At 33.9% G+C, this 22,291-nt stretch overlaps 2 protein-coding genes across 2 annotated transcripts; both read right to left on the minus strand.

Annotated features, from left to right (window-relative positions):
- Positions 1 to 1,052: 1,052 nt before the first annotated feature.
- On the minus strand, positions 1,053 to 10,800 carry LOC112791446 (cytochrome P450 736A117). Its single transcript, XM_025834289.3, has 3 exons — positions 10,213 to 10,800; positions 3,952 to 4,499; positions 1,053 to 1,965 (listed from the first exon to the last, which is right to left on the minus strand). Exons 1-3 carry the CDS (start codon positions 10,568 to 10,570, stop codon positions 1,360 to 1,362), a joined length of 1,512 nt encoding a protein of 503 aa, XP_025690074.1. The 5' UTR covers positions 10,571 to 10,800; the 3' UTR covers positions 1,053 to 1,359.
- A 1,726-nt stretch (positions 10,801 to 12,526) lies between these two features.
- Positions 12,527 to 21,487, minus strand: LOC112791447 (wings apart-like protein 1). The gene is made up of 13 exons (XM_025834290.3): positions 20,651 to 21,487; positions 19,559 to 19,658; positions 18,355 to 18,694; positions 17,683 to 17,795; positions 17,361 to 17,492; positions 17,090 to 17,183; positions 16,846 to 16,956; positions 15,538 to 16,115; positions 14,951 to 15,210; positions 14,155 to 14,305; positions 13,588 to 13,685; positions 13,390 to 13,471; positions 12,527 to 12,951 (listed from the first exon to the last, which is right to left on the minus strand). The coding sequence occupies exons 1-13, from the start codon at positions 21,124 to 21,126 to the stop codon at positions 12,868 to 12,870; spliced, it is 2,619 nt and encodes an 872-aa protein (XP_025690075.1). The 5' UTR covers positions 21,127 to 21,487; the 3' UTR covers positions 12,527 to 12,867.
- Positions 21,488 to 22,291: the final 804 nt, after the last annotated feature.

Genomic DNA, 22,291 nt, shown 5'->3' on the forward strand with positions numbered 1-22,291 from the left:
ATCAGCCGCAGGTAAAGAAGCGGAATGGTTAAGAAATTTGTTATATGATATAAAGCTGTGGCCACAGCAGATGACAGCCATTTCAATCTTCTGTGATAGTGAATCAACCATGTCTCGAGCATATAATAAGAAAGTCTAGACATATATGTTTGAGACATGAATTTGTGAGGCAACTAATAGATGATGGTGTAATTACCATCACTTACGTAAGATCTCAAGAAATTTAGCAGACCCTTTGACTAAAGGTTTGTCAAGGGATAAAATCAAAGAAACTACTGCTAAAATGGGATTAAAACCTATTATCGCTAAATGATGGGAACCCAACCTTATTCTAGTAAACCACTAGTTTCAAGGTTTGATGGGTAATAACAAGTTATTTAGCAATTGGAGCACTAAGGTATAGGATTTAGTGCTATTTACAATAAATTAGGAGGGTGAGTTTAAACTCTTAATGGAATGATAATATTATCTATCAAAAGATTCCACCTATATGAATATAAGAGTGGTGCCGCTCTAATCGAGAATTTTAGAGGTTTTATTCTCGTAAATATTCATGAAACCAGGATGAGCACAAGGCCATATAAGTGCTTAAAATTGTAAACTCTTGAACTTGGAGGGTATAAGTAACGTGTGTGATTTTTGGTACTAGCATATGGAGTATAGGTTTAATCGATTAGACACCTATTACTTTGTTAGAACTTTAAAATTTACACTAAAAGAATGTTTAATCTTAGTGACACATTCTTTATGCATATACTTGTCTGACATTTAAATTTTGTAAATAGTGGGAGATTGAAGAGTATTTACAAATTTGATTAATTAATATTATTAATATTATTATTAATATTAATAAACGGTTACTAACCGTTTTGTACCATTTGGTTGAAGGGACACAACCTTTTAAGGATTGTGTATGTTCAAAATATTGTGTCTATTGGCTAAAGGGATACAACTCTTTAAGAGTTTTATATGTTCAAAACATTGTATCTATTGGCAATAGAAATGACACAACCATTTGTATACGTAATTAATCATAATTGCTACGTGCAATATGTATAAATAAGTCCTTGTCCACTATTTCAGATATGAAGTACTAAGCGTACAGTTTACACTACTATTAAGAGATTTTCTTTGTTCAAGAGAGTTGAGAATTTCTTACTATTACTAATTAAGAAATTCTTAGGTTTCATTATATTTTGGGAGAGTATTGTTATCAAACCTATAGCAACTAAGTGTGGGGACAAATATCTCTCTAAAAAAAGCGATCTAATCGTGCCTTAAAACCACTACACAAATATAAGATTTTGTCATCTTACCATCTTCATGTACCCAACAATAACTTATTCAATTCAATACTATTCATTCATAATAAGGGGTTGGTATAGCCAAGAGAGGTGATTTCAAATGCAGGACTAGTCCATAAAATTTAGACAAGTCCAATTCCTTAGAACCAGCAGGCAAATCCCAATCAAAATGATAAACAAGGTTAGCCAGCACAGTTTCATCAAGAGCAGTGGCAAACTGCAGCCCAGGGCACCCTCTCCTTCCTGCACCAAAAGGAATAAACTGAAAATCACGCCCTTTGAAATCCACCGAACTGTTTAAGAACCTCTCTGGCTTGAACTCAAGTGGCTGGTCCCAACACTTTGGGTCCGTTGCAACGGCCCATGCATTCACCAACACCTGTGTTCCAGCTTCAATGTCATACCCTTTCAGCTTGATGCCTTTGGTGGATTCTCTAGGAACTAGAACTGGAAGTGAAGGGTGCAACCGAAGTGTTTCTTTGATCACAGCTTTCAAGTAGTTCATGTGAACCAAATCTTGTTCGGTTATGTTGCTTCTGTTTCCAACAACAGTTCTCACTTCATCTTGAAGTTTGTGCATAATTGCTGGCCGTTTTAACAGTTCCGCCATTGCCCATTCTAGCACAGTGTACGTAGGGTCCGTACCTGCCGTAAACATGTCCTGCATAAATAATTCGCATTAAATATGTATTAATAATTTAAAATTTTACTTAATCAACAATTACAATAATTAATAGTCATATTAACAAGTTTCAACAAAATTGAAGTCAAAATTAATTAAGTTGGAAAAAAGAACTGTCATCTACCATTAACGACAAAATTCTCTAAAAAATGGTTATTTATTTTATTATAAATACATAGACATCTTAATATATATTCAAAACTCAATTTATAAAAAAATTTACTAAAATCTTTGTTAACTTAAGCATCAGAATTTTTTATTGGTATCACTCTTTAACTTCCTCACAAGAAACTCAAACGGTAGCATTTGACACCAGAAAACACAATTTCAAAAAAAATTTAAGCCTCACGTTCAGGTCTAAATCTATTTGTTTTAGGTAATCTATAAAACACAAATTATTAAAATTAAATTATTCTCTTAAAAAGTGTGTGGTATTTACAATAGTTGACATAAAATTAAATATTTTTAATCAGAAAAACTATAAATAAATAATTTTTAACTAGTCAACTTTCAATAATTACAATTAATAATTATTAATTTTGTATTTTTTTAAAATAAAATTTAAATAATCACTAATTAATAATAATTAATTAGTACGAAATATAATTTAAAAATACTTATTAACTTGTTATTGACTAAATTCCTACTAATTATCTCACGAAATTGAACAACAAATGACTCTTAATCTCTTAGGTAGCGTTTGGTGGGGAGACAGATATTGAAAGACTGAGACTGAGAGACAGAGACTAAGAGACAGAGACTGAAATAAGTTTTAGTATTCTATTTGGTGCCAAGTGAGAGACAAAAATTGAAACAAGAATAAAATTCTAATTTAATTTGCACAAAGGATAAAATTGGAATTAATTAATTAAAATGAGAGTATTTTAGGTATAAAATATTATTAAAGTTTCAGTCTCTATTTTTAAAAATATCAGTCTCTTGTGTCCCTACATTTTGGAGTCACTGAAATACTGAAATTTTGGGGACAAAGACAAAAATTTTAGTGCCAGTCTCTAAACCAACAAACATGATACTGTGTCTCAATCTCTCAGTCTCTGTCCCAATACTGTAAAATAAATGCTACCTTATAGTAAGCTTCCTCTACCTGCCGATTCTATTAGGAAAGGAGACGGTTAAAAGAAGAAAAGAAAACATAATCCTTGATTTTCTATTAGGACTTTAAATACTTTAACCATCCTAAAAGCTTTCAAGTAAGAATAGAGTTGATTATTGACTAATTTAGCCTCCATTATTATTGATGTGGACCGAAAGACTGAAAGTTTAAAATATAGCTGGGAAAGCAAGGCCGATCAACTTAATGGAGTTCTAAATCGTTAAGCACAAATCTAGGTATATGTACGGTTTGCTTCTCATCCACTCATATCCTAGTTGCGTTGATTAACTAACTTTGGCACTATCTATGGGAGACAAATCTTTCTAAGATAAAAAAACTAAAAAAGTCGATTTAAAAAAAAAAGGTCTGATAATCTTTCTCATCTTAGAAGAATTCTTTTTTTTTTTTGTTCAAAAACCATTACTTTAAGAGGAGGGTCACGGGTCGCACACTAGTATACTAACAAAAAAAAAAAAAAACGAACCTTTATTATGTAATTAACAAAATTTAAGAGTATCATAAGGAGGAGTGCTGGAAAGTTAGCAGAATTTGTGATGTTTAACCATTAATTAGTCATCATCAATATTTTTATTAATAGTGTGAGATGACATCTAATGGTGTAAGATTAATTATTTTTCTTTCGATGGTTAAGTACTGTTCAGATTTCAACAAAAATGCTAGTCTCCTAGATTTTTTTGTATGATAAATAACAAGATATATGATAAGTTGATAACTACTATTCCTCATTTTGTAAAATAAATCTGAGTATCATTATTGTGAAAAATAATTTATTAGAGAATAAGATAGCAATTGCCTAAATAACATATATATCAAACTCAAATATTTCTTACCACGAGTATTGCCTTCATTGTTGTTGTGTCAAACTCAAATCCAACAGCGTTACTGTTCTTGACAGAAAGCAAAACATCCACAAAATCATCAACATTATCAGTAAGTCCCTCTTGTTCTTTCCTTTTCCCAGAACTAACATGCTCCGCAATCACTTGATCCAAAAACTCATCGAGACGCTTGGCCACTCTTGACGCTCTTTTATAAGAACCATCAACCTTGTTCAACCAACTAAGCCATGGAATATAGTCCCCTATTGATGTTGTACCCAACAAGTCTCCAAACTCCAAAACCAGCTCCTGAAACTTGCACCCTTCTCCTCCTCCACGGTATCTCCTCCCTAGAGCACTTCTACACAATATGTCATTTGTAACACCGAAGAATATCTCAGACAAGTTTAACGGCATAGAAAAAGAAGAAGAAGCAAACTCTTTGATGGTTTCAACCATTCTTGCAGCTTCTTCCTCCCTAATAAGGCCGTACGATTGAACCCTTTTGTTGCTCAGAAGGTGTAACACGGCTAGGCTCCTTATCTGCCTCCAGTATTCACCTGCGTTACATAAAATACGAGAATGAGATATTTTAGAGGGTAATAATATATATATATATATATATATATATATAACTTTGCTATACTTGCGGTATGTAGTCAATCTCAAACCCGATAAAGAAAAACTTTGCGATACTTGCGATATGTAGTCGATCTCAAACCCGATAAAGGAAGAGGACGTTGTTAGGCCTTTGACAACTAATATAAAAACTTAGTCAAATTTTTATGACATATATCAAAAGCGTTATTGCGCTAAAGTTAGATCATTGTCCGAAAACAACGCAGTGTATAGTCCGTGTACATTGTCAAATAAGTAAGAGCCGCTGCATCGGTGCCCGGGTGTAGCATTAAATGAGTAAAGGTTCCCGTGTTTTCGTGAACGGACGAAGATAAATAAGTTAGTTCACAAAGAAAAAGGTAAAAGTAAGGATCGGAGCGATAGAAGGTTGAAATTTGAGACATGGAACATAAGCACTCTAACAAGAAAATCTATAAAGGTGGTGGATACCATGACAAGAAGGAAGATTAACATCATGTGCCTACAAGAAACAAAATGGGTCGGTGCGAAAGTTAGGTAGTTGGATACTTTCGGGTTCAAACTTTAGTATATAGAAAAAGGTGAACAATAAGAATGGAGTAGGTATTATCATGGATAAACAATGGAAGAAGGAGGTAGTGGATGTCAAGAGGGTGGACGATCGGATCATCTCTATCAAACTTATGGTGGAATGAGGTATTTTTCATGTGATTAGCGCATATGCACCGCAAGTGGGTTCGGACGAGCAACACAAGATAAAATTTTGTGATGGTTTAGAGAGTTTGGTCTAAGACATATCTTCGAGAGATAAGATTTTCTTACGAAGAGACTTAAATGGCCATGATGGAAGAGAAGTGATTTGGTACGAAAGTATTCACGGAGGCCATAGTTTCGGGATGGTCAATACCGATGGTAAAACTATTTTAGACTTTTCCTCAACCTTTGACCTCCTCATCATAAATATATGTTTTAAAAAAAGAGACAAACATCTTATAATCTATAGGAGTGACATGATAAGCTCTTAAATCGACTTCTTCTTGTTGAAGAGAGTCGACTGAAAATTTTGCATTAATTGTAAAATTATTCCGGAAGAGAGTTTAACAACACAACATAAGATGTTTGTCATGAATTTTTGCGTTGAGTAAAAATTGAGAAAAAGACATCATACGAAGAACCCAAGAACGAGATAGTAGCGGAGGAAAGGTGAGGAACAGAGAAGTTTCATAAGACGAGTAGGAGAAAAGGCAAAGTGAGAAGAGGATAGAAGCGTGGAGGAGATGTAGAGGGGGATAGTGGAAGTTATTAGAAGAACAATAAAAGAAAATTTTGGTAAATTTAGAAAGATAGGGCCAAGAGACAACGAGTTCTGGTGGTGAAATGCGAGAGTATAAGAAAAGATAAAGGCAAAAAGAGAATGCTTTAAAGAGTGGTATTTGTGTCGCAATACAAATAAATAGAAAAAATATAAGATGGCTAAGAAAGAGATAAAAGTGGATGTAAGTGAAGTAAGAATAAGAGCATATGAAGATCTCTACCAATCTTTAAGCATGAAGAAAGAAGAAAAATGTATATATAGAATCGCAAAGAGTCTTAAAAGAAGAACGAAAGACTTGTATCAGGTTAAGTGCATAAAAAATAAAGACAAAGAGGTTTTGGCTCAAGATGAGAATATCAATGATAGGTGGAAGAGTTACTTCTACGAGTTATTTAATAAATGACAGAAAACTCTTCCGAGTCTTGGTGGGTTATGCACGAGGGAAGAATATTAAAACTTCAACTATTATCGAAAAGGTTCGAGATTTCGAGGTAAAAGAAGTTTTAAAGTGGAAGAAAAATAGTAGGGCAGTAGGACCCGATAATATTCCGATTGAAGTTTAGAAGGGCCTTGGAGAGAAAGGCATAAATTGGTTAACCAAGCTTTTTAATAAGATTTTAAAGTAAAAAAAAATGTCAGATGAGTGAAAAAAGAGCACCTTAGTACCTATCTTCAAGAATAAAGGGAATATGCAGAGTTACAAAAAGTATAGAGGGATCAAGTTCATGAGCCATATCATGAAGTTATGGAAAATAATGATAAAATGGAGGTTGAGACAAGAGACATAAATAACAGAAAACCAATTTTATTTTATGCCAAACAGATCCAGCATTGAAGCTACATACCTATTAAGAAGGATGATGGAGAGGTAACGTAATAATAAAAGGGATCTACATATAGTGTTTATTGATTTGGAAAAAGCGTACACTAGGGTGCCAATAAAGGTCTTATGGAAGATTTTGGAAAGAAAGAGAATAAGGATCGCATATATTCGTGCAATTAAAGACATGTATGATGGGACTACAAGTAGTGTGAAGACTCAAGGTGGCGTGCCAGAGAAATTTTCTATTGGTATACGGTTACACTAGGATCATCCTTAAGTCCATATATTTTCACATTAGTCTTGGAAGTGCTCATAAAGCATATCCAAGAGCCTGTCTCATGATGCATGTTTTTTGCCGATGATAGGAGAGTTAAGGAAAGAGCTAAATAAAAAGTTGGATTTATTGAGAGAAGCTCTAAAAGTGTATAGTTTACGCATAAGCCATAGCAAGACGGAATATATGGAATGTAAGTTCGGCTACCAAAGGAAAAATCCTAATGCAAATGTGAAGATTGGAGAAAACATCCTACAAAATTTGTGATAAAAAAAAGTGCCTTTAAAATTTAAAAGTAAATTCTATCGCACTGCTATCAGACTGGTTATGCTTTATGACACAGAGTGTTGGGCGATCAACGGGGAGCACGAATATAAGTTAAGTGTTGCAGAGATGAAAATGTTGATATGGTCATATGGATGAGTGATCATATGCGATTGGATATAATAAGGAACGAATATATAAGAGGAAGAAAGTTGGAGTAGCACCTATTGTGAAAAAGATGGTAGAATTATGTCTCAAGTGGTTTGGATATATGAGAAGAAGATCAACAGAATACTCAGTAAGGAGGGTAGATGAGATGGAAGATGGACAATGGGTGAAAGGTAGAGGGTGATATAGGAAGATCATCCATGAGGTGGTCAAACAAAATCTACATATAAACGGTCTCTCTGTAGACATGATATATGATAGAGTTCAATGGCATTATTTGATCCATGTAGTCGATCCCACCTAGTGGGACAAGACTTGAGCAATAAAAAAAAGGGTAAAGTATACTTTTTGTCCCTGAAGTTTACTAAAAGTTTCAAAAATATCCCTAAGTTTTTATTTGTTTCAATTTTGTCCCTCAAGTTTTCAATTTGCATCAATTTTACCCTTATTATTAATTTTTTGATAATTAATATTTTTCTTTTCAAATATACCCCTCCCTTATTATACCTATCATCATCATCATCACAACCATCTGTCTCTATTTCTTTCTCTCTTTTCATCTTCACCGTTCTCTCCACCCCATCATCATCACAACCCTCTGTCTCTCTTTCTTTCTCTCCATCTCCATCACCACCATCTCCGTTGAACCCCAACCTTCGATGACCACCACCTTTTTCTTCTTCTTCGCGCAAACCCAGCAACAACGAAGCCATCGCTCTTCCTCCTTCTCTGTTAGCAAACCCAGCCTCATTAATTATTAGTACTAGTTGGGTTAATACCCCTTTTTTTTGTTTCCAGATTTCACACAAAGCAAAGCAAAATCTTTTTGCTGCCACACCAACCTGAAACCCTGACCCCAACAACAAAGTTTCTTCCTTTTTTTTGTTTCCAGATTTCACACAAAGCAAAGCAAAATCCTTTTGCCGCCACACCAACCTAAAACCCTGACCCCAACAACAAAGTTTCTTCATTTCAATATTACTCGTACTATACTTCATTGTAAAATTAATAACACAAAAATTAAATGCCAAAGAACCAAACATGATTCATTCCAACACACTACTTCTTCTCATTTCTCAAAATGCCAACATTCAAAACAAATAAATTTATCATCATGACCATGATCATACTCCAACCTCCTCTCCTCTCCCAAAAAAAAATTAAAAAATTAAAAAAAAGAGAAAAAATAAGAAGAAAAGGAGGATGAGAGAAAAGACCACATCTTTAAACACCTGCATCATCAAAAAGTATGGTTTTTTTTAAAACTTCATTGTTGGGCAAAAATGCATGCTTTTTGAAATTTCAATGAACATATTGAGAGTGAAAAGTGGTAAGAGTATTGCTAGAGGGATCTTGCGAGAAGAGCTCCTCCAAAAATCGGTTCCATAGAACCTATCCCACATCTCATTCTCTGTTTGCTAACAGAGAAGGAGGAAGAGCGATGGCTTCGTTGTGTCTGGGTTTGCGCGAAGAAGAAGAAAAAGGGTGGTGGTCATCGAAGATTGGGGCTCAACGAAGATGGTGGTGATGGAGATGGAGAAAAAGAAAGAGAGACAGAGGGTTGTGATGATGATGGGGTGGAGAGGACGGTGAAGATGAAAAGAGAGAAAGAAAGAGAGACAGAGGGTTGTGATGATGATGATGATAGGTATAATAAGGGAGGGGTATATTTGAAAAGAAAAATATTAATTATCAAAAAATTAGTAATAAGGATAAAATTGATGCAAATAGAAAATTTGAGGGACAAAATTGAAACAAATCAAAACTTAGAGATATTTTTGAAACTTTTAACAAATTTCAGGGACAAAAAGTATACTTTATCCTAAAAAAAATTTTGTATGTATTTAAGTTGTGTCAAATGATATAGTATTGAAGGATATTTATAGATACTAAGAGAATTAAAATATTAAATACGTAATATCCTATAATAAATATTCAGATATGTTAAATAATTTTAATGGAAACTAATTGATCATAATATATTCTAGCATCTCTCGTCAATCTCAAATGGCAATATGAGTTTGAAACTTATTTAAAATAACAAAATAAAAAGAAATACATAAACTGATGGAACAGACGCAGACAAAACGGTCGCAAAAAAGTACAGACAGAACTGGCGGAAGAAAACACAAACAGATCTGTCACAAGAAAAGAATAGATAGAACTGTTGGAAGGAAGCGCAAACAGAACTACCGCAAGAAAAGCACAGACACAGCTGTCGCAAAAAAAAGCGCAGACGAAACTACTACAAGGAAAGCGCAAACAAAACTGTCGCAATGAAAGTGCAGACAAAACTACCACAAAAAAAGCACAAACAAAATTGTCGAAAAGATGGCGAATTGTTCGAAAATTGTCGAAACCCCGAAAAGGTGGCAAACTGGGAAGAGATGGTAAAATGTCGGAGGATGACGAAAGGTCGGAAGGTGATGAAAGATATATAATTTATCCATAAGAATAAATAATCAGATGACAATAGTGTTTGATTTATTAAGACTTGGAAAAATACAAGACGGAGAGAATAGGCTAATCTGTGAGGTGAAAAAACATCAAAAGAATGACAAAATAAAAAAAAACCGACATAAAAAAAAGTGTAAAAAATACAGTAATTTCATAATAAAAAATAACATATTCTCTTCAAGAAATATACTATAATTCTAATATCGTGTTAGAAAGATAAGAGAATAATAAAAAAATTTATATGTATTTAAATTTATAGATATTAAAAGAATAAAAATAATAAATATTTAATATTCTATAATAAATATTTAAATATATTAAATAATTTTAATAAAAAATAATTCATGCTCGTATATTTTATCCAGCCCTACTCACCATAAGGAGAGGTGGCTATGTCCTTGGAATCATACAAGAGTATCTCACTCGTCTTCCGCGGTGGCCGGTTGGAGAACACCAAGTCGTGCGTCTTCATCACTTCTTCCGCCATGTCGGCCGAAGACACCACCAGCACCGGAACGTTCCCGAAGTGAAGGAGCATCAAGGGGCCATGTTTCTCAGCCAAGCTTTTGAGTGACCGGTGCGGGAACAAACCTACTTGGTGCAAGTTTCCGAGTATGGGTAGTTTTGGAGGTGAAGGAGGTGAGTTTTTGTCTGTGTGTTTGAAATACTGCCATTTCATGATGAGTACGATAATGAACAAAGATAGTAATATGATGGTGGTGAACAGATCCATGGTGGCATAAACAGAGAGTGCTCAAGTTTCTAGTACCTGTGAAAAGGTTTCAAGCTGTTGTGAAAGATGAGAAAGAATGCTAACCAATGATCCAATGTTTGAACTATTAATTTTTTCCCTCGAGTTTCTGTATTCGTTTTACACCAAATTTAAAACTTAAAACAGCATCACTATTATCAATTCTTTGTTTTGTGGACTCAAAAAGTCAATATGCCCAACCACATGTTCACATGTGTTGAGCTTATCGTAAGGAGTTTTGAATAGTTATGATAGTTTATTTGAGTTTAAACTTTAAATAATATAAAGTATTTTACACAATTATATAATTATATTTATTTTTTTGGATGATTATTTATGTAATTAATATAAAAAATAATTATTTTTAATGATATAATATTATATAATTAGATATATGTGCAGAACTATTTTATACTGATAATACATTAAAATTAAATTCTTTATTTTATTCGAAGTTTCAAACTAGAAAGCAAGCACCACGTTTGCATTATTTACTGCTCTGAATCTTACAAGCTGAAAGGACCCGGGTAATTACAACTTGAAAAATTAAAGCATTAAAATTACAACTTTACTCACCATGGACAAGAGAAGAAGACTGATATAGGGAATAAGTTTAATTATATACATAGTAAAATATAAATAAAAGAAGTTTTTATATATAATATTTATGATTTGGTATGAAAATTGACTGGACCGGAAGATCCAAATGATTTTTGTCATGATTTCTTTGTTTATATATTAATGTAATTCTTTTTCTTTTTAACAATATACGAAATCTTGAGTTAAAAGAAAGAAAAAATCTTTCTCATAACCCTGATAAGTTAAAAAGGAGAAATTTATTATCCTATTACAATCTCGTGTTGAATAAGTAAAAAATATTTGAAACTTGTCGTTAGAAAGAAAAACCAAATTTTTGTAATATTGAAGTTACAGGAGTTATACTTACTTTGTCCCACATTAGGACAAAAAATAAATCATCTGTTTTTAGTCCACTATATATTTAAATGTAATGTAATGGACTTGAGAGCCAGTCTGGTATATATATTTTTTTAAAGAGGAGTGTAGGAACCAATAAATTTTTAATGGTGTGAAATTATATTTAATGGTGTGAAATTTTTCACTTTTTTTTTTCCGGTTAAGTGCTGGCCGAATTTTAACAAAAGTGTTAGTCCCTTAGACTTTCTCCTTTTTAAATATCTTTTATTATATATATATTATTTCTAAAATTTAAACCATTAATTAATTAAAATGTAATGCACATTCCATAATGACTAATACCATAATCATTATTTTTCGCATTTAATAAATAAATTGCCTAACTGTGAAAACTGGTTCAGCCGCCACAGTTTTAAAAATTAATTTTCCTTCTCTTCTTTGAGTAGTTTAGAAGTTTAGATAATAATAGAAATAAATAAATAATATATTGCTTCCGCCGTTGGGCATTGACTTGATCCAAATTGTAATAAGATATTCATCATGAAGGTTCATCTGCTATTTCATCTTCTAATCCAAATTTCTAATATATATTTTCAGGTTTCATCCATTTCATTGGCATGTTAGTAATAATGTACGGCACTTCCAAAGTCACAGGCTTACGCTTTCATATAACCTGATCATCTTTCATGATGTTGAAAACACATCATGCTGAATTTCTCTATATTCTTTCTATTCTTGGCTTATTAATTTATCAGAGTTAATACGCGAAAGTTTCGGTTATGCATCAAACGAAATCATCTTGTGCCCATGTAGGTTTAAAACCAATATTTGATTACAGAACATAAGGAGCAACGATCAATGAAATACTAATTGGAAAGAACCCGAAATCATTTGTGTTTGTAAAATGTAAACTGACATATGATTAATGCACAGATATCTACTTAAATATTATGATTATTTAACACTGATTCAATCTCGGCTTATGTCAAGTTGCCGAAAATATGAAGAAAAAGGACGCGGCTATTCTACATGAGCATTTATAACAAAATATATAAGCTTCTGATACACGAAAAATGAATGAATAAACAAAAAATATTGAAAAAATTACTACCATTGATTACACACACAACTATGCTAATAATAATGCAACCCACTATTAATTTTCTGTATACATCATCACCAGCATGGTGATACAAATATAGGACATGGTATAGCATTCATAAAGTATATGTAACTTGGTCAGACTCTGTAATGAACTAAGCTGCAGCAGTCCCATTTTGTGTGGAGTAACAAAAACCTAACTTACGCTGTGGCTGTACAGAGTTTTCCGATGTGCTGGGCTTTCATCGAATTCTGCACGATTCAATGACTTCACTAACTGCTTTATGAGTCTCTGGTGAAATCATGTTCAATGACAGATGAAATTCCTGCAGAAAGAGATATCATCATGAGCTAAGAAAAGTATCAAAGGTGCAAAGTCCGATTTTTGTTTGAAGTGGTAAAGTCGCAAGCCCTAGGCATAAGATGTAGGCATCTCCATTGAAGCATATATTTCAAAAGATCCTCACATGAGGTTGGCTCAATCATAGAAATCTGATGACTTCTGGTCAAAAAGCATTCTAGCAACTAAGTTTTAGAAAGTATTCCTTCTGAGATATGATATGCAGCAAGCTCAAACTAGACTTTTGAAGATTATATTCTCATTTTATGCAAACTCCAAACTAAATATGATAGTTGGCCCACTCATATTAAAGTTCCCAAACTAAAACCAAACTCTAGTTACCCTTCCCAAAAAAAAAAGGATAATAAATTATACTATTTCTCACTAGTTTTCCAGTTTTATCTCAATGGTTATAGCAACATACCACAAATCTGTCCAACACAGGCACAAGAATAGATAAGTTGTGATCTGGGAGATGGTCAGCAATTGCCGCTCGGATGCTCTTACTGTAGACCAAAAAGGAAATTGCAAGCCTTGATGTAAGCAAGAGCAGTTAAAGAGTAAATAGAGGGAGGGGGGGGGGGGGTGGGGGGTGGTGAATTAAAATTGATTAGTTATGGACCTTTCAGTAGAAAGAAACGCTAGAAGCAGGGCAGAATAAGCTTCCACAATCATTTTCTCAGCTTCTTTTTCACCCTGGAGAACAACTTCTTCAGCATCCTGCAAGATGAAACACAAGATTATTGATGCTACATCATCCGCAATCAAATTTCACATCCTTTCACACCCTACGTTGAGCTGGTCCTACTAAACAGGTTGAATTGGCTACACATCAGATAAGACCTAGATGAAAAGATCAATATCTTAGGAGTTTTAAGTCCTCATCCAGTTATTTACTTATTTATGTATGTCAGAATTCAATGAAGTCAAGAAAGACTCCAACCATTCTTTGTCTTTCTCGTTCATCTGAAATAACTAATTTACCCTTAACCGTGGCCTCATTATTGCACGACAAAATTGACTTTTCTTTTATTTTTTTTTGGGGGTTGGGGGGGTGTTGTTTAAGCACAATACAAACCAAGAAATTAGAAAGATTGGGAAATTTCTGGAATTCCACTTTAAAAGTATAATACGCCAATCCAAAACAATAATCCACTCTCTTAAGAGGAAACAAGAATATGCAACCTACCAGTGCCGAATGTTTATCTTCCCCATCTCCCTCAATTCCACCCTGGTTAGCCAAGAAAATAGAGCATAATAATTGAATAACATCCCCCCGAGCCTCATGATCCAAGCCCCGTGATGAAGGAAGCAGAACACTGGCAGCTGCAAGGCGTGATCTGCAAAAAAACCAGCAACAAAATTAAAAGGTGTCAAAAGACATTAATGAAATACATCACATATGATAACACTAAACCAATTTTAGATATCTAGTTTCTCCTTATCAAGTTGTCAATTGTAGTTTATTTGAACAAAAAACAAAATACAATGATATTAGAATTGGTGAGAAGTTAGTTTATTATATTCTTTTTCTTTAGATAAAACAAAAATAAATCACATTGATTAAAAAATGGGTAGTTTTTCAACTTCTATTCTTAATTAAGTGGTTTGCTATATAAATCAAATGACGATATTAGTGTTTCATCATAAAATAATCTTTTAAAAATGTTAGCTATGTCACTACAATATGTGTCGTATGTTGCAACAAAAGAATGGTCTTTATGCTACATTATAACTCTGAAGATATGAGCAATGCATTTAGAAACAAGCCAAGACTTAATTAGCAAATTCCTAAGAGTGAACGATGAAAATAGACAAATGCATCATTACAATAGCATAGTATGAAAATACTACAAAATAACATGACGAGGCATGTGTAACAATTCAACCATGTATGCATCGAAATCATTCTTTCTCATGGTAAATTGTTCAAATTTAAAACTTAAAATAGTAGAACATAAAACATAAAGCAGTAGAACACTTACCTGTTGTGGTCATCCTTCTCTACCAGGTTTACAAGCAAGCCCAGAATGGCCACAAGAAAATCTAATTCATGATCAGTGAGATGCTTATCATATTGCTGGTCTTCAGCACTTGAAGTATTTTCTTTCATCTGACCAAAGGACATCGAAGAGCTGAAGCAAGGGAAATGACCAGCAATCAGCTTAGACATAGTTTCCAGTCCTCCATAGGCCGCAATTTGCTGGCAGCCAACAGGATTGTCATTAGTCAAATTCATCAACACCTACAGTAGCAAGACAACCTTAGTTAGTGCACAAGCCTTAAGTGACATATCGGGTGCTGTAAGACATAAACCCAGATAGGAGTTCTTGCTTAAAATAAAATAAAAAGAGAGATCAAGTGAATAACAGAGACATAGGCCTACTGGAGTATATATAAAACAAAGAAAGAATTGTATTCAGCTGACATTTAAAGCACAAATTAAATGTAAGTAACTGCCAAATGATCTGATTCTGGCAGGTAAAAACCCTTGATTCAGTCATCCAAATCCAAATTCCAGACTATGAAATGAATATGAATGATATACGGAAAGAGCAAATGCTGGAAATACCTTAACAGCAGTTAGAAGGCAATCACTTAGAAGGATGGAACCTTCTTCATCGCCAACAACAGAACTGGAACAATTGATGTCAACATCATTCAATTCTTGTTGGATCTCTATCTCTTTAGTCTGAGATTGACATACATACTCAAATTCTCTGCTTGGCACCTCATATTTTCTTTTAGAATGAGATTTCTTCTGTTTCCCTGATAATATGTCCCACTTAGTGGGTGCAAAGTCATCCTCATCAAATGCAAAAGGATCTTGGCTATCATCCGAGATTACAATTGGGCTATTTTCAGTAAACCGTACATTCTTCCTTGAACTATTATGGATTGTGGATGCTTTATTGCCTGAACTCTTTGATGCACCACTGCAAGATTCAGATGTTGAAGAACTAACTCTCATCTTTAGCGAATAAATATCACTAGTTGAAGTGCTGGGAGTTTCAGAAATGGATTGTGAACATTCCATCTGACTACATGTCAAAAGTCGGCTGCTCCGTGTAACATCAGAATTCTTAGCAGAAGAAGCTCTATTCATACCAAACAACTTGCCGATAGAACTTTTGAATAAAGGTTCATTCTCTGAAATTCAAATGGAAGCATTCAAAAATTTTAAGACAAACTTATTTCAACATTAGTAAGCAACAACAACAACAACAACAAAGTCTTGTCCCACTAGGTGGGGTCGGCTACATGAATCAAACGACGCCATGGAGCTCTATCATGTATCATGCAAACAAACAAATTGGTTACCACCGAATTATCTTGCAGAACATGACAACAACAAAGCATAAATAAAATACCAACTAAAATCAATGGCTTTACTCACTTTTCTTTCAGATTAGAACAATTTTTTTATCCACAGTTCAGAAAACATCATCTAATTAAGGATTAAGGATCCTTTCAGGTAATGATCACACAAAGGCATAAATTCCTGCTTCTGTTCATTTTTTCATTCTTTTCACTCAACATATTAGTTTTCATTTCTAATGGTTGGTGCCTTTTCGTCTCTCCCCTAATTCATGCCAATGTTCCCTTTTGTCAGTAAAAAAACAGAGAAACAGATAATTGGTATTGATATATCCTCTAACAAGAGGGGAAACAGTTCAAGCAATATTTCCTGTCTAGAGAAAACAAATGATTGTATAATGGTTTGATTATAACAATTTGGCAGCTCTTCATACATAGTCCAGCATATATAACTATAATCAATAAACATGAAAATAGCAACAACAAAATAGCAATATAGTACTTTTTTCTTCTATCCCCATATCACCCCCCCCCCCCCAAAAAAAAAAAAAAAACATAGTACCTTTATGGTCTCTGAACAGATCTGGTTCAGAATCATCACTGACCATAGAGAGCAAACCATAAGCCTTTTTCTCATTGGATGCAGCAGAGGCACTTCGACGTAAACATATGTCTAGAAGAATATTGGCATGAATTAGGGGAGAGAAGAAAAGGCACCAACCATTAGAAATGAAAACTAATATGTTGAGTGAAAAGAATGAAAAAATGAACAGAAGCAGGAATTTATGCCTTTGTGTGATCATTACCTGAAAGGATCCTTATAACAGTTATGATCAGCTCCGTAAAAGAAAAAGAAGTTGCCTGAGGATTTAATCTTCCTTTCAATTCAAGCAAATGAGTCTATTATGGCAAAGTAAATGTAAGTTAGATAAATTAGAAAGGTAGTCAAGCAAAAAAGCAAGAAATCTTGCAGTATCCATCATGTAAGACAAATGGGAAGTGACACAAGCAAAACTCAAAACAATAAAACATAGCAATCAACATTTACAATAAAACAGGCAAAGTGCATATGTTCACCTGATTATCTGTGCTTAGAAAAGTAGCATTCTCCATTATCTTCAGGCATTTGAGAAGTAGGGTTAGATTCTTCAGATGTTTGTTATTTCTCAGATCCTTGGTAGAGAGAGAACTATCATCCTCCACCCATTTCTGAAAGGCAAAGTCACGGTTCAAGGTAATAATTACCACAAATTGAATTCATCTACACTCCTATTGCTAGAGCATTTGTAAAATAGAAATCAACAAAAACAAGTAATCAAAATGTAAAGCCCAATACATCACATGGAAACTGCACTCATTACATAAGGCATACATATTGAACTAACATACAAGCTCACACCTCCAAATCTAAATGACAATTCATGGTGACCTCAAAGACCGCATCAAGTCCTCCATACTCCCTTAGTTTCTCCTTAAAATTTCCACCAGCCTTCCGTACAGCACCAGTGGTTTCTGGACAGACATAGTCATCATATGTGTCAGTACAACAGGTAATAATTAATTCCATGAAGTATGTCGATACTCAGTGGGACCACATACAGCTACACAGTCTGTTTAGTTCAGCATTAAATACAAGATAATCACGTTTTACATGTGACAGCTGTCAACTATTAATTTGGAATAGAAAGACACATGGCAAAAGCACTAACACCCGTATATCACAATAATATAGTAATTTGTAGGTAATGTTGGCATCTTCCAACAAATTCAGTACCACTGAACTGAAAAGTGAAAAATAATCAGTTTGTAGCTACATATAAATATGCCATTTTCGGAAATTGAAAGAATAAAGCTAGTCACAGAAAGATTGGCAAAATAAACCATTCATGTCTTCATTAAGTTCTAAACAGTAAACATTATTACAGATGAACAGATTCAATGATCTATTGGTATGTTTGCATAAGAAAATCATCATCAGGAATTAAAGAATCAAACAGTCAAATCTATAACAATGAAAGGAACACCTTCAGACAATAATACAAAATGTGGAAGTTGATATTCTTTACGATACCATCAAGAGAAATGGCAGATAAACAAGCCTTCTCCATGGTCAACAATGCTAACCATTTCGGGCATAACTCTGGCCTCTCCACTACACTGTCATTCTGACAAGATGTTTTTAGTCCTTTGCAATTTACTAGAACTTCTTGAACTCTAGAAAAAACTGTGACCAAACTGGAATCCATTCTTCCCATTGAAGTTTTGAACATGTCATCATTCTGACGCAAGGATAGAAGCTTAGAACCAAGCTTTGGTGCCTTGTCTGCGATAGATGTTGAGACAATTGGTCTCAACAACTTAATAAGAAATTGAATACAACCAGATGATTCAAGTAGATTATCATCTTGACCCTGAAGCAAAAGCATATTATAGATAATTAGAGAACACCTTGATTTACAGTCTAAACTATCAGAATGGAAGTATAGGTCACTGAATAATCACTGCTGTCCATATAAGATGGGAATCAAAGCCATTGCATGTGAAGCTTCCTTTATTGATTATAAAACAAATACTGAAAAATCTGTCATAAATGAGGTGCCAAGTTCACAATGCACAGGCATATTCTTAAGCCAAGTCATGAAAGATATTTGATGACCTGCCTTCCAAATAAGGGGGAAATATTGTTTCTAATGGATATGTACAGAACTAGAAAAGGTAAACAATATAATATAGCAAAGTGCCAAATATGTAATGATGGAAGGTGCCTAAATACATTAGTTGGGCTTAGTTTTCTTTGTTAAGTCTGGAATGAACTACAAAGGAAACATATAGAGTTCCACAAAGGAAACATATAGAGTTCCACATCTAGAGATTATTTGTAAACATCATGCCAAAGAAAATGTTTCCATTGCTCAAATAGCAGTGCCAACACATAGAAGCCTCTATTGGATTTCTTCTTTTCTTCCAACTTAGAACAAAAATGGGAATACACACACGTGCTTAGCATTTCCTTTTGGTATTAAAGATCTATTTGAAAGTGCGATCAAATAATTAACAACAGGAATTGAGCTCTAATAAAATCTTACTATGTAGAAAATAGTGCATTTACAGCAGCATTACAAGAGAGTTCTATCTTTCCACCAATAGCAGCTTATAAGAACTTTGGCAATGGAATAAATTTCTCATACATAACATTAATGACTTTATGTTTATAAGCCCAAAGTTTCCTCCATAATTAACTACAACTGTAAATTCTAAAACAAAACAAGACTTACATCACAGGTTAAAACGTATAGAAGAGTTGCAGCTGCAAGATTGCTGGGAGAATCATCGAGACTGAGGCCCAAAATAGCTTCAGTTATGGTCTTTGCCATCCTATAGAGTATAAAAATCAGGGACTAATCAGCTAAACATTCATACTGGTGTATTTTTCGATGTGACAATGAGTTCAATTCATATACTCAGTTTAAAATTCCAAACTAAATCTTAATAATGTCAATTGGGTAAAAGTAAACTTAACACGCCTTTTCTAGGAAAATTAAGTAATAGTGCAAACGGTAAATCGATATTATGAATCTATTTAACTGTGAAATCTAGTATTGAACTATAGCTATCATTCGCATCCTGTTGAATGGCAAGAAAGTGACCAAGGGGTGAATCAAACTAAAATCTAGCTTGCGCTAAGTGGTTAAATGTATTCTTCAATCTGCATATCATAGGTTCAAGTTCAAGACAAAGCACCTATTTGCCTATAGGCTGTGGGAAGGGGCAGCCCATACAGACTTACAGCCTGAGCAAGGATTCTCACACCCACCAGATGTGAACAAACTTTTTGTAAGACTTAAAAAAGTGAAAAATTAAATAAACCACCAGCAATAGACTTCATTAAACGATATAGTATAAACACATATCTAAGCTCCCATTAACGTCACATTTCTACGTGGAAAATAACCAGAGACCATAGAGATCTACCAGTTGAATCTAACTAACTCTAATGGGAATTGCATATCAGACTCATAAATGGATTAAAACACTAATAAGCCTTTTTGTTCTACTTCTCCTCGTGAAGCACTCCCAAATATTCGTATCCAAGAACAAGATTTATATCACAACCCAACTTCAAAATTTTTTAAGATAATCCAAAGACCTAGCCAATAAATACAAAAACCACATCTCAAACCACATCAAAATCAACCCAAGACTCCATCCACTCCAATTTCGAAACTTTGAACTATCTCCTCACAAACAAAACGTAATAGTGACAATAACAATAACAATTTCCAATATCTGCAATAGATATATTTCAGATTCAAATCCTACATTGAGTTTTCAGGAAATTAAAAATAAAAAATAAAAAATTTGCATACCCCTGACTCCTGAGAAGCCTCCGCTGCTGCGTGGTGCCACAAATACCCAACAGTGACACCAAGCTCGCTCTCCTGATCCGCAAAGGCTGTCCCTTGCGGAGGCCATCGAGAGCGAAATTCACCTCATCAACATGCTCCATCATCTCCCCAAACTCCTGCGCCTCCATAAGCGTCGATGTCGTAGGTATCGCCACGTGGCAACTCCCGTTAGCTGCCGCCGCCTTCTTCTCCCCCTTCCTCGCCCTCTTCGGCTCCCTGCAGCCGCCGCCGAAATCGTCTACTAAATTAGGATCCGAATCGAAGAGGGACCAATGCGAGGACGAATCCTGGGACGAGTACGCGAATCCGTAGATGTTGTTGTCGTGGTTCTGTGAACTCTCCTGCGATAGTGGGTCCAAAACGTCGTCGTTGAGAGAAGAAGCTGAGCAGGTCCTCGAGAGGGGTCTGTTTCGGCGACCGTATGTGCGAACGATCATCTTACTTCACTGGTGGACCAGATCGACGGAATTTCGTAACGGTGGTGGTTGGTGGCGGCGGCTATTTGGTCATTTTTTGAGGTTGAAAGGGCTTTTTTGGAAGAACAGGGTCTAAAGAATTGTCTGTGTGAATGAATAAGGGGAGAATTGAAGACGGAGAAAGGTGAGGTTTTTATGAATTTTCAGGTTGGGTGAGCTGAATTAGAAGAAGACACCGATGGAGTGGACTGAGAGAAGAAGGAGGAGGAGGATGAAGGGAATTGAATTAAGGTTTTTGAATTTTTTTGTGTATGTGGTTTTTTATTTTTTCTTTTCTTAATTGGATTATTAAATTCCGTGCGATTTTGAATTCAATGGGCCAGTGTAACTTTATCTTATGTTATCTTATTAATTTTGCATTCCCCGAGTGAATATCAGGAGAGGCTAATTTGGTAATTTTATTTGCGTATTTCTGTTTCCCAATAATACAAATATTTTTTTTTATGCAAAACGGGGCAACAGCCAAAAGAAAATTACAGGGGGAGGGGTGTTTTCCACAAAATGGTCATTTTTTTAATTTTGTAATTTTTTATTTTTAAAAAATAAAATTTCTGTTCACGATCTTACTTTTAAGTTTTTTTTTTTTAAATAAACATTACTACCAACGACTCACGATTTTGCTTATTTTATATTTTAAAAATAAAAATCATTACCAATAATTTCATCTTATCTTCATATTTCAACAAAACCCAAAAATCCTAATATTTTTGTATTTTATTTTTTAAAAAAAATAGCATTTAAGATTAAAATTTAGGTTTAAAATTTAAAATAAAAGATCATTTTAAAAATAACAGATGATATTAGTTGAAAAAGTTAATTTCTTAATTCAATTTTTTAAAATATAATATTATTATCCCAATAAAATTGGTGAAAGAAATGGACTTTAATTAAGACGAACCAATTTGAACTACTTATAAAATATCTGAGTCTATGTAACTATTCGAATTATCATTTTAAAGAATACGTGATTTTGGAATTTAAAGCTTTTTCTCTTTTCAAAATAGTTTCTATAAGCTCGCCCAAAATTTACTATATTTCTACTTCCACTAAACTAATTTTTTGGTCCTATAAATATAATTTTTAAAGAATATAAAAATGGGAGAGAAAATACGTCAGAGATAAAGTT

The sequence above is a fragment of the Arachis hypogaea genome, chromosome 3 (genome assembly GCF_003086295.3).
Source record: "Arachis hypogaea cultivar Tifrunner chromosome 3, arahy.Tifrunner.gnm2.J5K5, whole genome shotgun sequence".
NCBI lineage: Eukaryota > Viridiplantae > Streptophyta > Magnoliopsida > Fabales > Fabaceae > Arachis > Arachis hypogaea.

Bases quoted from the DNA above. Each gene is read 5' to 3' on its own strand.
- LOC112791446 (XM_025834289.3), bottom strand. From the start codon at position 10,570: ATGGATCTGTTCACCACCATCATATTACTATCTTTGTTCATTATCGTA. The intron at 4,500-10,212 runs GTGAGTAGGGCT...TATGTAACGCAG, and splicing joins CATAGCCACCTCTCCTTATG to GTGAATACTGGAGGCAGATA. The intron at 1,966-3,951 runs GTAAGAAATATT...TTATTTATGCAG, and splicing joins CAATGAAGGCAATACTCGTG to GACATGTTTACGGCAGGTAC.
- LOC112791447 (XM_025834290.3), bottom strand. From the start codon at position 21,126: ATGATCGTTCGCACATACGGTCGCCGAAACAGACCCCTCTCGAGGACC. The intron at 17,796-18,354 runs GTATCGTAAAGA...ATGTCTGTCCAG, and splicing joins ATCTGCCATTTCTCTTGATG to AAACCACTGGTGCTGTACGG. The intron at 17,184-17,360 runs GTGAACATATGC...TTGCCATAATAG, and splicing joins TTCTAAGCACAGATAATCAG to ACTCATTTGCTTGAATTGAA.